Genomic DNA, 12295 nt, shown 5'->3' on the forward strand with positions numbered 1-12295 from the left:
CCAGACCCGTCCCGGGCGCCCGCACCAACCGGCTCCCCCCGGGGCGCAGTGTGCGGTGTTCAGCTTTCCATTTCCCAAACTTCATCGCTTTCTTCAGTCGTGTGCGGCCGGAGCCTCTGTAGTTAACGGGCTGCTCCGTTACCGCTCCCTGTAGAGAAGAAAATGGAGTAGGCGCGAGCAGATGCCGAATCATCGGGCTCAGAATTGTCAGAACTGCTGAGTCTTGCGGTTGCGTGGCGCTGAAATGTCTCCTATTTTTAAATAGAGCCAAGCTCTTCGGTCTTAGAAGGATGAAGTTTCTATATTAAGAGCCTTATTTTAATCATTGCATTGACATTCATAGGACTTTGTCACTAAAATTTCTTCCTAGTACTTCTATTGCTTGGAATATTCTTTGGCCCTTTTAGAAGCTTGAGCCATTTAAAAATCATACAGATACCCTGTCAGCTGCAAAATTTAAAAAACTGATTGTGGTGCGAAATGTCATCTAGTCGTGTATATATTTTTTTGTTTTTGTTTTTGCAGTACTGAGGAATGAACGCAGATCCATCACAGTGAGCTACATCCCAGCCTTTTTTCTTATCTTTTATTTTGAGATAGGATCTTGCTAAGTCTCTGAATTTCTCTGGGCTGAGGTACAGTTTGAGAGCCTCCCGCCTCAGCTTCCCAGAACATTGTAATTACAGGCATGCAGCACCACATCTAGTTTAGCCACTTTGGGGTTTTAAATATCTTTGGATATTACAAGTATCAGTAGGGCACAAAGGCCTATCTGTCAGCGCTAAAAAGAACATTTGTACGTTAAGGGAAAAATAGTATTGGATGGTTTAGAGACTGCAATGGATACATTTAAATTGAATATGTGAAATCAATTCAGGTTTCCATTCAGAGCTGTCTCTCCAGGCCTTCTGACCTCGCTTAGTTAGACCAAGGCATCGCGTGACAGCTACTCTACTAAGTGGAAAAGATAATGTTTTTCTATGATTACAAGAACTTGTATCCACTTTAGAGCCTCGGTAAAATATTCACATTTGTGCCCCTTGGGCTGCGCGGGTGGAGGTTTGCCTGTGGAGGGAGAAGCCGGGCCCTGAGTGCAGTGCCTGTGGGAGAATCATGGAGTGTGGGAAGTTCGTGCCTCTTTCTCAGGAGGGCTTTTACACAGCCATCAACAAACCTCAGCCGCACAAATCCCAGTCTGTGTTTCCACCAGTTCTGTGTCTACCTGTCTCTGTCAGTACCAGGACTGAACCAAGACCTTGAACTTGCTAAATTAGCGAGTCCTGAACCACCGAGCTCCACCCCCAGACCTCTGTACATTTTGGAGGCGGAAAATTCCGCTCCTGTACCCTCAACTATGGGTTTTGTTTCATTCTCACTTGTAGAATGTATGCCTTAATTTACATACCATCTCAACTCTATAATACCTTGCTCCAACCTGAGCTTCTCTGTTTAAAAACACTCCCCTGGAAGCCGGAAGTACTGTCAGTGTAAGGGCACTGGGGACACGCATCCAACATCGCTTTAAGATTCCTCCTCCTGTCTCACTCTTCACAGGGAGCTGACCCAGTCCCATTGTTTGAGTTCCTCAAAACCCGCCATAAACTGGGATGAGACAGAGGCCTTTCCTGATGAAAAGAACACACCCACCAGTTTGTTAATCGACAGAGATTCAACCCTGTCTAAAGAAAAGGTTTGTATTTTGCTTATAATGTCCCAGCTAATTCAAGTAAAAATTTTTTTTAGTTTATTGGTACATTTTAGATATACAGTAGCGGTTACATTCATTATTGGGATCTTGTACATCTACATGACAGGTCTTGGTTCTCATTTTTTCCTCTTATCCCTGCCCTCCCTTCACCCCCTCCTCCCTCAAGTAAAACTTTTACCCAAAATGTTTCCGGTGCACTGTGGTTTAATTTTGGCCATTCCTTACTTTTTTTAAATTGTAGGACTTTAAGATTCTTTCAGTGCAGTTTTTCCCCCCAAGAAAATCTGTATTGCTTTTCTGGGGAGCAGTTTTTTTGTTTGTTTGTTTTAACCAACAAGCTTTGGCTGGGGATTTAGCCCAGTGGTTCTGCCGCCTGCCTTGCAAGCGCAAGGACCTGAGTTCAATCCCCAGTACCAAAACAAACAAAAAACAAAAACACAACACCAACAGGCTGGGTGTGGTGGCAGACACCTGTGATCCCAGCCCTCTTGGAGTAGGAAGATTGCAAGTTTGAAACCAGCCTGGGTGATTTAGTGATTTAGAGAAACCTTGTCTCAAAATAAAAAACAAAAAAAAGGATAGAGACATAGCTCCATACAAAGGCCTTGGGTGTAGGCCCCTTGTTCCACATACACAAAAACAAAATCAACAGCAGTACAGAAAATACGTCAAAAAATGATGACCAAGTGCTTGTCTGTACACATGCCCTGGCAATAGCAGTCTCCAGAGGGGCAGACGCCTTGCCCCAGAGACACATACTGATGTGCGTATGATCCACAGGGTTTCAGCCAGCTGGGGGGTGCAGGCCAATAATCCCAGCACCCAGGAGGCTGAGGCAAGAAGAGGATCACCTTGAGTTCAAGTCCTGCCTGAACCACATAGTGAGACCCTGTCTCAAAAAAAAAAAACCCAAATAAACAAATAAATAGGATTTTATTATATAAGAAAACACTTAAAAATTATGAGTTACCAGGATGGCAACTTTAAATCTCCATTCCACTAATGAGAATGTGCAAGACTGGGGTGGATTTAACACAGGCAATCCTCTGCTCTGCTTTTTGTTGTTGTTGTTTTTTTGTGTTTTTTTTGGTACCGGGGATAGAACTCGGGTCCTTGCACTTGCAAGGCAGGCCACTGAACCACTGAGCTAAATTCCTAGCCCCTGTTTTTGTTTTTGTTTTTTGAGACAGGCTCTCACTATGTAGTTGAGACTGACCTGGAACTCACTATGTAGCCCACACTGGTTTTGAACTCAGCAATCCTCCTGCCTCAGCCTCCCAAGTGCTAGGATTACAGGTGTGTGCCACCACGCCCAGCCTCTCCCCTCTGCTTTTCCTGGCATCTTCCTGTAAAGGAGCTGTAGCAGGGATGGGTACGTCTTCCTCAATGAAAGGCTACCTAAGTAAAGAATCTTTTTTACCCCCTTTCTAAAAGGCTAAGATGGATTTACCATCTACTTTCAAATAAGGAACAGGAAAAATAAATTTTGATTCAAGAAACTTAATTTTTCAAAGAACTACTTTTTTTTTTTTTTTTTTTAACCTACAGAGCCTGAAGGAAGGAGAGAAAAGGAAGGCAGAGTTATTAAGAGTGGCCGGGCCGGGCCTGGCAGCAGGGCCTGGGGACGACTGGAAGCAGTTGCTCAGGGAGCCAGGGCTCGGGCAGCACCCGGGGTGCTGGTGAACGCTTACATTTGGGGGCCTTCAATTTGGGGCAAGAAGGCAGACCTCAGCTAACTTCCCATCTTGTGGTTTTCACCTGGAAATCCCAGCTCTGTCTTCACAGCTGTTATTTTATAGCATCGGCTACATTGCAGGCCCGGCACGGGTCAGAGTTTTCTTCTCTGGATCCTGTGAGGACCTGAAGTCTGGGTCTCTGCCTTCTCTTTTTTCTAAATATGCCATCGATCAACTTCAGGAAGGATACCCCTTGGGCCTTCCAGGTCTTCCACTGATATATTTATCTTTAATTAATGAATATTTTATCCACCGGCTGCAAACAGCAGCCTCTTGGTAGAGGCCACAGCCTGTTGCTCGCATGGGTGGTCTGAAGAGTTCTGGGAGGGAGCCCTGTCCAGTGACACAGACACATTAGAAACCTCAGAAGAGGAGGAGGAGGACGGAGTAAGCAGCCACTGTGCACCAACATCTGGGTTTAATATTGGCTTTGTTTTTCTTTCTAAAGTAAGTTGTGGTGAGTGAAGCGGGCGTCCTACTGCTGCTCTTCCTGGCCGAGCTCCACCTGAGTTGGCCACCATCCTGAAGCTGGTTACAGTCTCGTTTTTATCCTTTTGCTGCAGAAAAGTTCACACCTGAAGCTGGGCATAGTGGCCCACACCTGCAATGCCAGAAGTTCTAGATTGCAAGTTCCAGCCCAGCTGGGGCAATTTAGCAAGACTCTGTCTCAAAATAAAACTTTTAAAAAAATGGGCTGGGGATGTAGCTCCATACAAAAGCCCTAAGTTCAGTCCCCAGTACCCCCCAAAAGTAATTAAGAAACACTGTGTAAGATTGCCTTGTATGTTTCTATTGGTTGTATTTATTTGTGGTACTGGGGCTCAAACCCAGGGTGTCTTCCTGCTAGGCAAGCGCTTTACCACTGAGCTACCCCAGAATTGAAAAGTAACAAGAATAAGCTCAAGCACACATCCGAGTAGTCTAAAAGACTTGCAGGCCTTTCACATTCCATTTTGCAGGTATTTGGACCTGCTGATTATGGCTTGAAGCGCTTATTTAGGAAAGCCAAACAAAGCCCAGGATGCTTTTGTCAAATGGATGTTGCTCAATCGGAGGAAGTTGGGTTAAGCCACATTATTTGAGAAGTTTCTAAGAAATAAAAGGAATTTGGATAGTGCTGGACGTCCCGCTGGGCCTGTTCAAGCCAACTAGGGACAGGTAGTTCGCGGCTGTGAATGCCAGTCGCTCGGCAATATGAACACGTAAAACCTTTCCTGGGCCTCCGCGCTCACCGCCTGCTGTCTCCCCAGGACGACTTCTCGCCCACGAGCAAGCTGCAGCGTCTGCTGGCCGAGTCCCGGCAGATGGTCACCGACCTGGAGCTCAGCACGCTGCTGCCCCTCGGCTGCCAGGACCCGGGCGGTGGCGCCAGAAGCGTGCGTGTCCCCTGCAGGTGACCCCGCCCAGCGCGGGGCGTGGCTGTCACCACAACAACCTTTGGCCCGGAGTTTCCTTCTTCCTCTGGGAAGGGTAGCGGACTTGATTCCAGGGGAGAGAAAGCCACAGGCAGCTTATTGCTCCTACACCGACTGCCTCTCCTTCTTTCTCTGCACCCGATCTGTGGGAACAGACATGACTATGGCGCGCGCTTCTTTACTTTTCGCTTCATGCCAGGCAAGCGCTCTACCACTGAACTGCACTCTACCTCAAATTTAGGGATTTAATTTTTTTTAAATTTTAATTTTTTTGGTACCCCTTTTTTCCCCAAAATTTTACATGCAGGGGCTGGGGATTTAGCTCAATGGTTCCACCACCTGCCTCACAAGTACAGGGTCCCAAGTTCAATCCCGGTACAAAAAAAATTTTTTTTAATGCAAACTTGGCCATGGTGCCGTGTGCCTATAATTCTCAGGAGGCTGAGGCAGGAGGATCACTCTGAGTTTGAGGCCAGCCTGGGCTACATAACTCAAGAGTAGCCTGAACTACAGAGAAAGACCCTGTCTCAAAACAGAATTTTTTTAAATACAAAATTTCAAATAAAAAAGTAGGAGGAATATCGTACACTGATGTTCAACAGTCATCACTTTTCTGTCTTCCTTTTTTTTTTTTTTTTTAATTTCCTCTACATGTCCTCTTCTGTTTTGTTTTGTTTTGGGTGCCGGGGATTGAACTCAGGTCCTTCTGCTTGCAAGGCAGGCCATGTAACCAGTGAGCTAAGTCCCCAGCCCTACATGTCCTCTTCTGAAGTATGTTAGAGCAAGTCTAAGGCACCATATCATTTCACTCAGAAATATTTCATGCTTTATCCATAGCAGCTATAGACTTTTAAAAAAACGTTAACAGATAACAGTGGCACACATCTGTAATCCCAGCTACAGGAGGATCAGGAGGCTGAGACAGGAGGATCACAAGCTGGAGCTCAGCCTGGGCGATATAGTGAGACCCCATCCTAAAAGATGGGCCGGGGATGCAGTTCCTGGGAGAACCCGCGCGGTCAGCCCAGACGGGCACTTGGCATTTGCCTGGCACCGTTTGTTTCTTCCCTTTCCACTTTCTCTTCCTCTCCCACCCTTCTTTTCTTTGTTCTCCATGAGTTTTATTTGCTTGTTTGTTTATTTTGGTGCTGAAGATTGAACCCAGGGCCTCAAAATTGCTGAGTGAGGACCCTACCACTGAGCTACACTTGGCCTTACTTGTTTACCTATAGCATGTAGTACGTTTACCGAAGGTCCAGGGGCAGCAGCAGAACAGACAGAGGGGCAAAGCGGGTTTTTTTTTTCCCAGTGCTGGGGATCGAACTCGGGAATTTGCACTTGGAGGCAGTCGGTGGAACCACTGAGCTAAATCCCCGGCCTGAATTTTTGTTTTTAATTGCATTTGTGAAGGAAAGATTGGGTCATTTTCCTGGAGAATTTCCCACTTTCGGATTCTTGCCAGCTCTCTCTTCACTGTGTCGTTCAGTACTTTTTTCCCCAACTCCGCTTTCCTACAAACTGGCGCTCTAAGCGAGTGACTTGAGCTGGCTCCTGAAGGTGGGGCTCGCACCGGCTGCTCCGCCTGTCAGGAGGCCCCAGTGTCTGCCGGTCCCACTTCCAGTTGTTTGCTTAATGGACGAACTTCGGAGCTTGTCTGCCCGAGGGTTAACATTGTTAGGTTTCCCAGAGTTCGCTGATTTTAGCATCCGTTGATGATTATTATTTAGATGCATGACTTCATCGAAACTGCAAAGTAGTAATTTTCTAGATCTGTCCTTTCAGGGAATGTTTCACGTGTTAATCGTCTGGCTTATTCTGAATACAGTAACGTTTCATAGCGGTGATGGAAGTTACCTTGCAGATTTTATAGCCTCAATGAAAATAGTGAAAAGAAGACTGGGCTTGAAGTCAGGGCAGTTGCCCATTGTCCTAATGGTAACCTAAGAGCTTGGGACTGATAGGCTGGAAGATTGAAAGTTTGAGCCCAGCCTGGGCAGCTTACTGGCTTGGAGGGTATATGTTTCAAATAAAAAAAGTCAGACTGGGTCCTGTCTTTCTTGACAATTACATTTCAAACAAAACATGAGGCCGGGCGTGGTGGCACAAGCCTGTAATCCCAGCACTTGGGAGGCTGAGGCAGGAGGATCAAGTTCAAAACCAGCCCGGGCTACATAGTGAGTTCCAGGTTAGTCTCAACTATATAGTGAGATCCTGTCTCAAAAAACTAAAAAATAAAATAATAATAATGATAATGGAGCCACTGAGGCAAGAGCCTTCTGTATCTCTAACCAAAAAACAAAATAAACAAAGTTCTGTAAGAACACTGCAAAGTTTTTCTACCTGAATAAACCTTGCCAGGGAATGCATCTTAGAGCAGGGTACTTAGCAGGTACAAGGCCCTGGGTTAGATCCCTAGCACAGCAAGAAAAAATATTATTGAAATATAACTTATGTACAGTAAAATGAAGACATTTATTAAGATTGTCCCTAATTTCTATCCTGGTACTTTAATGAAAAACTAGAGCAGATCACACGGGTTGGGAAGTCTGGACGCAGGTCTGTGTGTCCGGGAACAAACATTCCTCTCAAGATGCGCGGAGCATTTCTGTCATGAGAAGTTTCCCCTACACTCTGAGAGGAATCTCCTTCCTCCCCAGCGCAGCACACGTTACTGACCTGATTCTTATCACCCGAGACAAGTTCTGCCTGCTCCAGAGCTCCGGGTAAATGTGGCCGCGGTGGATGTGCTTTGTCTGGCTTCCTCTAATGTCATCGCGTGGGCGAACCCGAGAGTTGTGCATCAGTGCCTCCTGCCCTCCCATTGCAGGTTAGGGTTCCGGTGTGACTAAAACACAGTCTTTGCTCACCTCTTGGTGGGACATTTGAGTTGATTGCAGGTTAAGACTCTTAAAACAGAGCTGCTATGAATATTTAAATAGCATTTTTTTTTTTTTGAGACAGGATCAAACTGTGTAGCCCAAGCTGGCCTTAGGCTTGATCCTCCTGCCTCAGCCTCCTAAATGTTGGGATTCCAGATGCTACCACATCCAATTAAAAACCATACCAATTTTTTTTAGGGGGGGTACTGGGGATCAAACTCTGGACCTTGCACTTGTCAGGTAGGCGTGCTGCCACTGAGCTAAATCCCCAGCCCTTGTTTTTGTTTTTTGCAGTATTAGTACCCACAGCTACATCTTTGGCCTTTAAAAAATTTTTTTAAAAATTTTGAAATGGGGTCTTTCTAAGTTGCTAAATTGTCTCCAAGTTGCTAAAATGCTACGTCAGCCTCCCAGTGCTGGGATCGCAGGAGTGGACCGCATGTCCAGCTGCATGTTTCCATCTCAGAGTAAACGCCAAGAAGTAGAACAGCTGGTTTTAGAACAACAGTTGGTTTTATTAACCTCTTACTAAAGCACCGAGTTGTGCCGCAGGTCGGCTGTGCCATTTTACCCTCCTGCCAGCGATGTGCATCCTGGGTGCCTGCGAGCTCGCCCATGTGCCCATCGGCCTCTGATTTCAGCCATTCTTAAAAGGGAAGTGGCGTCCTACTGTGACTCAGTTAATAAGTGTCTTTTCATGCATTTATTGGCTCATTGATTTTTTACTTTTTTTGTTTGTTTTTTACTTTTTTAATGTCTTTTTTATAGTGTCTATTCGAATCTTTTATCTATTTTAAATTTGAGTTGTTTTCTTTGTTATCGTTGAGCTGTAAGAGTTCTTTCTGTGGTCTGGACACAATTGCTTTGTCCTTTGTCAGATACATCATGATATGTGCTTCTAGTATTTGGTTTGTCTTTTCAGTTTCTTTTGTTTTTTAAATGGTACCAGGGATTGAACTCGGGACCTTGCGCTTTCGAGGCAGGCAGCGGAACCACTAAGCTAAATCCCTGGCCCGATTTTTTGGTTTTCTGAGACAAGGTCTTGCCATTTAGCTCAGGCTGGCCTTGAACTCACTGGGATCCTCCTGCTTCCACCTCCTGAGTGCAGGGATTACAGGGATGTGCCCACCAGGCCTGGCAAAAATTTAAAATTTTGATGCAGTGGAATTTAACAGTTTAGTTTCTATTTTTTTTCTTTTTCTTTTTTTTTTTTTTAAGACAGTGTTTCACTCTCTAGCCTAGGCTGGCCTCAAATTTACTGAGTTCTTCCTGCCTCAGCCTCCCTAGTTCTGGGATTATAGGTGTGTGCCACCATGCCCAGCTGTTGTTATTTTTAGTGGTGCTTTTTGTATCCTAAGGTGTCTACTTCAGGATGGTGAATATTCTCATTGCCTAGAAGTTTAGCACACATACTGTACTTAGAGCTGCGTCTGTGGTCTATTGTGACTTAACCTTTGTGTGAGTTGTGAAGTAATAGTTAAGTTACACCTACCCAGTCCTAGCACCACTGGTTGGAAAGGTGTCCTTCTCCATGGGATTGCTTTGGGTGCTTTGCCTGTCAGTTGACCCCATGTGAACTCTGGGGTCATTTTTGTTGGTCCATTAGCCTTTCCTTACACCAGTTCCGATGCACCGATTACCGCAGCTCTGAGGAAAGTCTGGAATCAGAACTGTAGGTTCTTCCTCTCACTCTTCCTTGGGACCCTGTCTCAAGCAGAAAAATACATCAGGAAAATAAAAAGTTGTATAAATATTTTTATTTATTTTTTCTACAATGGAGCACTACTCTGCCATAAAGAAGGATGAGCTTCAGACATTTCCAGCTAACTGGATGGACCTCGAGACCACACTCCTAACTGAAAACTTGTATAAATATTTTTAAAACTAACTTTATTGAGATATCATGTGGTTCATCCCTGTTATAGCATGCGTTCCTATTTCTTGGCTTTTCAGAGCTAAATCGGCTGGGCGTGGTGGTGCAGGCCTGTAATCCCAGCACTCAGGAGGCTGAGGCAGGAGGATTGCTGTTCGAGGCCAGCCTGAACTACAAATCGAGACCCTGTCTCAAAATAAGAAGGGGCCAGGGATGTAGCTCTGTGGTTCTGCTGCCTGCCTGACAAGTGCTAGCTCCCAAGAGTTTGATCTCTGCTATCAAAAAAAAAAAAAAAAAAACCCACAAAAAACAAAAAAAAAGAACAAAAAAAAAATTGACCCATGCCCGGATGTTCGCGTGCCCTGCGTTTGTCTGTCCGTTGTCCATCAATGGGCTCCGGGTTTGCTGCCACGGTTTAGCTGCTGAGGCACTGCATGGACAGGTAGCTGGCTGAAACTTTTTCAGCGCTCCAGGGTATGGCCCCCGCCCCTGGCGGAAAGCAGTGAGTGGTGGGCAGCTCGGTACGGAGGAGGGCGCAGGGGCGGGGCTGAGGGCTCCGCCAAGAAGGGCGTGGACGTGGCCACACCCACGAGGCCAAGGCCTGCGCCAGGATGTGCTCTGCAGGCGTCTCCCTCCCCATCTCTTCCTCCTCTTCCTTCCCAGCCTTCCCAGTGCTAGTGAGTCTGGCTGAGCGCTCCATAGCCCGGAAGCTCTGACTGCTCCCCTGTGGACCGTGCATTAGGTGATGGCAGGGCAGCCGCACATGGATTGTGGCCAGCGGGGCCGACCTGCGGGGCCCCGGGCCAGGGACCCCCGTGTGAGCCGAGGACCTTCGTGTCTTCATTGGGGGGTGGCAGTTGTTTGGAATTGCTCCATTCTATTTTGCTAATTTTTGAAGGTCTTTTAAAGGTATTTCTGCCGGACGTGGTGGCACAGGTTGGCAATCCCAGCTACTCAGGAGGCTGAGGCAAGAGGATTGCAAGTTCAAGAGCAGCCTGGGCAACTAGTGAGACCTTGTCTCCAAATTTTAAAAAGGGCTAGGATTGCAGCTTTAGTGAGAAGACCCTGTGTTCAATCCCCAGTACCAAAAAAAAAAAAAAAAAAAAAAGCATTTCTGCTGTATCTGTCTTAAGTATGTTCTGGTTTCTGTATCCTGGGTACTCACTTGGGAATTGTTTCCTAGAATTTAGAAGGCTCAGAAGAGTCAGCTCAAAAGAACACCTTCATCAGTCCCTGAAGAACACACAGACAGCCCCAGTGTTCACCGAGGCCCTGGGTAAGTCACCTTCGCTTGTGGCGCTTGTATCTCCGTGGATATTTAATAAGTAACTGGGGGACGCTGATAATGTGGAGGCAAGGCTGGCGTTTGTTTGGCCAGTAACCTTTCTCTCTGCTTGGCCTGGGTATACTGTACATACCCTCCCGGTCCTATCAGAGCAAAATGTCAGCTCCTTGGGAGAGAAATGCAGATCAGAAGGTTCTTGCACTTATTACCTAGAAATTGAAATCCAAGGAAGTGAATCTATAGATCCAGCTTTCAGAGTCAGAGTCTAAAGCAGCATTTCAGCACTTTACCTGGCTATCTCCCTGCAGAGAAATCGATAGTTGGGATCTGGGTCTTTGCAGCTTTGTACAAAGTGTCTGTTCCCTCACGGGCCTCCTCCTGTGAGACTCCATTTCCCGTCCGGTGTCTTCAGGATCTGGGTGTCTCTCAGCAGCCGTGGCCGAGGCCTTTAGACTCTGCCAGCTGGAAACTCCCTTCCTCCCTGCCCCTTCTTGCCCAGAGGTCTTCACCTGGCTGTGCCTTCATACCAATGAGTCGGGATCTGCAGCCGCGTCTTAAATGGAGTTCTTAGCACCAGCCGGGGCTTAATGATCCACATTCTGCTTCCTTCCCCAGAAGCAGATTTCTGGTCCGAGTGAAGGCAAAGCAAACGTCAGTAAGGCTCCCTTCCCTAAAACCAGATCGTGGGCCGTGAGCCTTCGCGGGTCCCGGGAAGCAGGGCTGAGCACCTACTTTGGTTTTCAGTGAAGTGTTCCATGTGGCTTTCTCATACCTTTACAAGCTTGGGATTATGCCAAGAGGGAGAAGACTTCTGTGGAAGGACCCAGGTGCCCTGCAGCCCTGGAGAACATCGGAACCGAGTGTGAAATCCACTCGCTCTGCCTTCTCGGGACTTGCACGCACATCTAAGTTAGAATCAGGGAGCTCTCAGAGTCGGCTCCAAATATGTGAGGACAGTGTTGTCTTCTATAGTTTTAGGGCTGCACTTTGCCGGTTAATAGACATGACTGAGAGTCACATGACGCGAGTGGGGGTCATTTGCCCTTGGCTGCTGACTGTCCAGGTCATCTGTCCTAGGCCAGGCAGAGTCCGTCTTGCTGGATTTGTATCTGTCCATCCATTAACACAAACAAATGTGTACTGGAAGATCAAGTTGTACATGGATTTTTTTATATTAAAGAATAAAACACTTCCATGTTAACTTGTAAAGTAATTTGATTTTTTAAAAATAATATTGTGTGACTCTGTGTGTCCCTCCTAAGAGAACTGATCTGTTTCAGTCAATAAAGAATATTTTTAATAAACAAAAGTACTTTCTGTTGGTTTCCTTTTATTGCACAGTAAGAAAATAAGGAAGATTAGTCACTTTACACCAAACCTGGTGAGTGCTATTCCTCAG

General features: G+C 46.3%; 1 protein-coding gene across 1 annotated transcript in view; it reads left to right on the forward strand.

Moving 5' to 3' along the window:
* Positions 1 to 12048, forward strand: part of Ccdc62 (coiled-coil domain containing 62) — a 31056-nt gene extending 19008 nt beyond the window's left edge. Inside the window, exons 10-14 of the mRNA XM_019204527.2 lie at positions 5 to 99; positions 1527 to 1690; positions 4695 to 4820; positions 10802 to 10887; positions 11512 to 12048. Of these exons, the coding sequence (XP_019060072.2) occupies positions 5 to 99; positions 1527 to 1690; positions 4695 to 4820; positions 10802 to 10887; positions 11512 to 11590 (550 nt within the window). The 3' untranslated portion in view covers positions 11591 to 12048. The remainder of the gene's footprint in view (positions 1 to 4; positions 100 to 1526; positions 1691 to 4694; positions 4821 to 10801; positions 10888 to 11511) is intronic.
* Positions 12049 to 12295: the final 247 nt, after the last annotated feature.

Source organism: Fukomys damarensis, unplaced genomic scaffold, assembly GCF_012274545.1.
Source record: "Fukomys damarensis isolate Sample0158 unplaced genomic scaffold, DMR_v1.0_HiC HiC_scaffold_12, whole genome shotgun sequence".
Taxonomy (NCBI): Eukaryota; Metazoa; Chordata; class Mammalia; order Rodentia; family Bathyergidae; genus Fukomys; species Fukomys damarensis.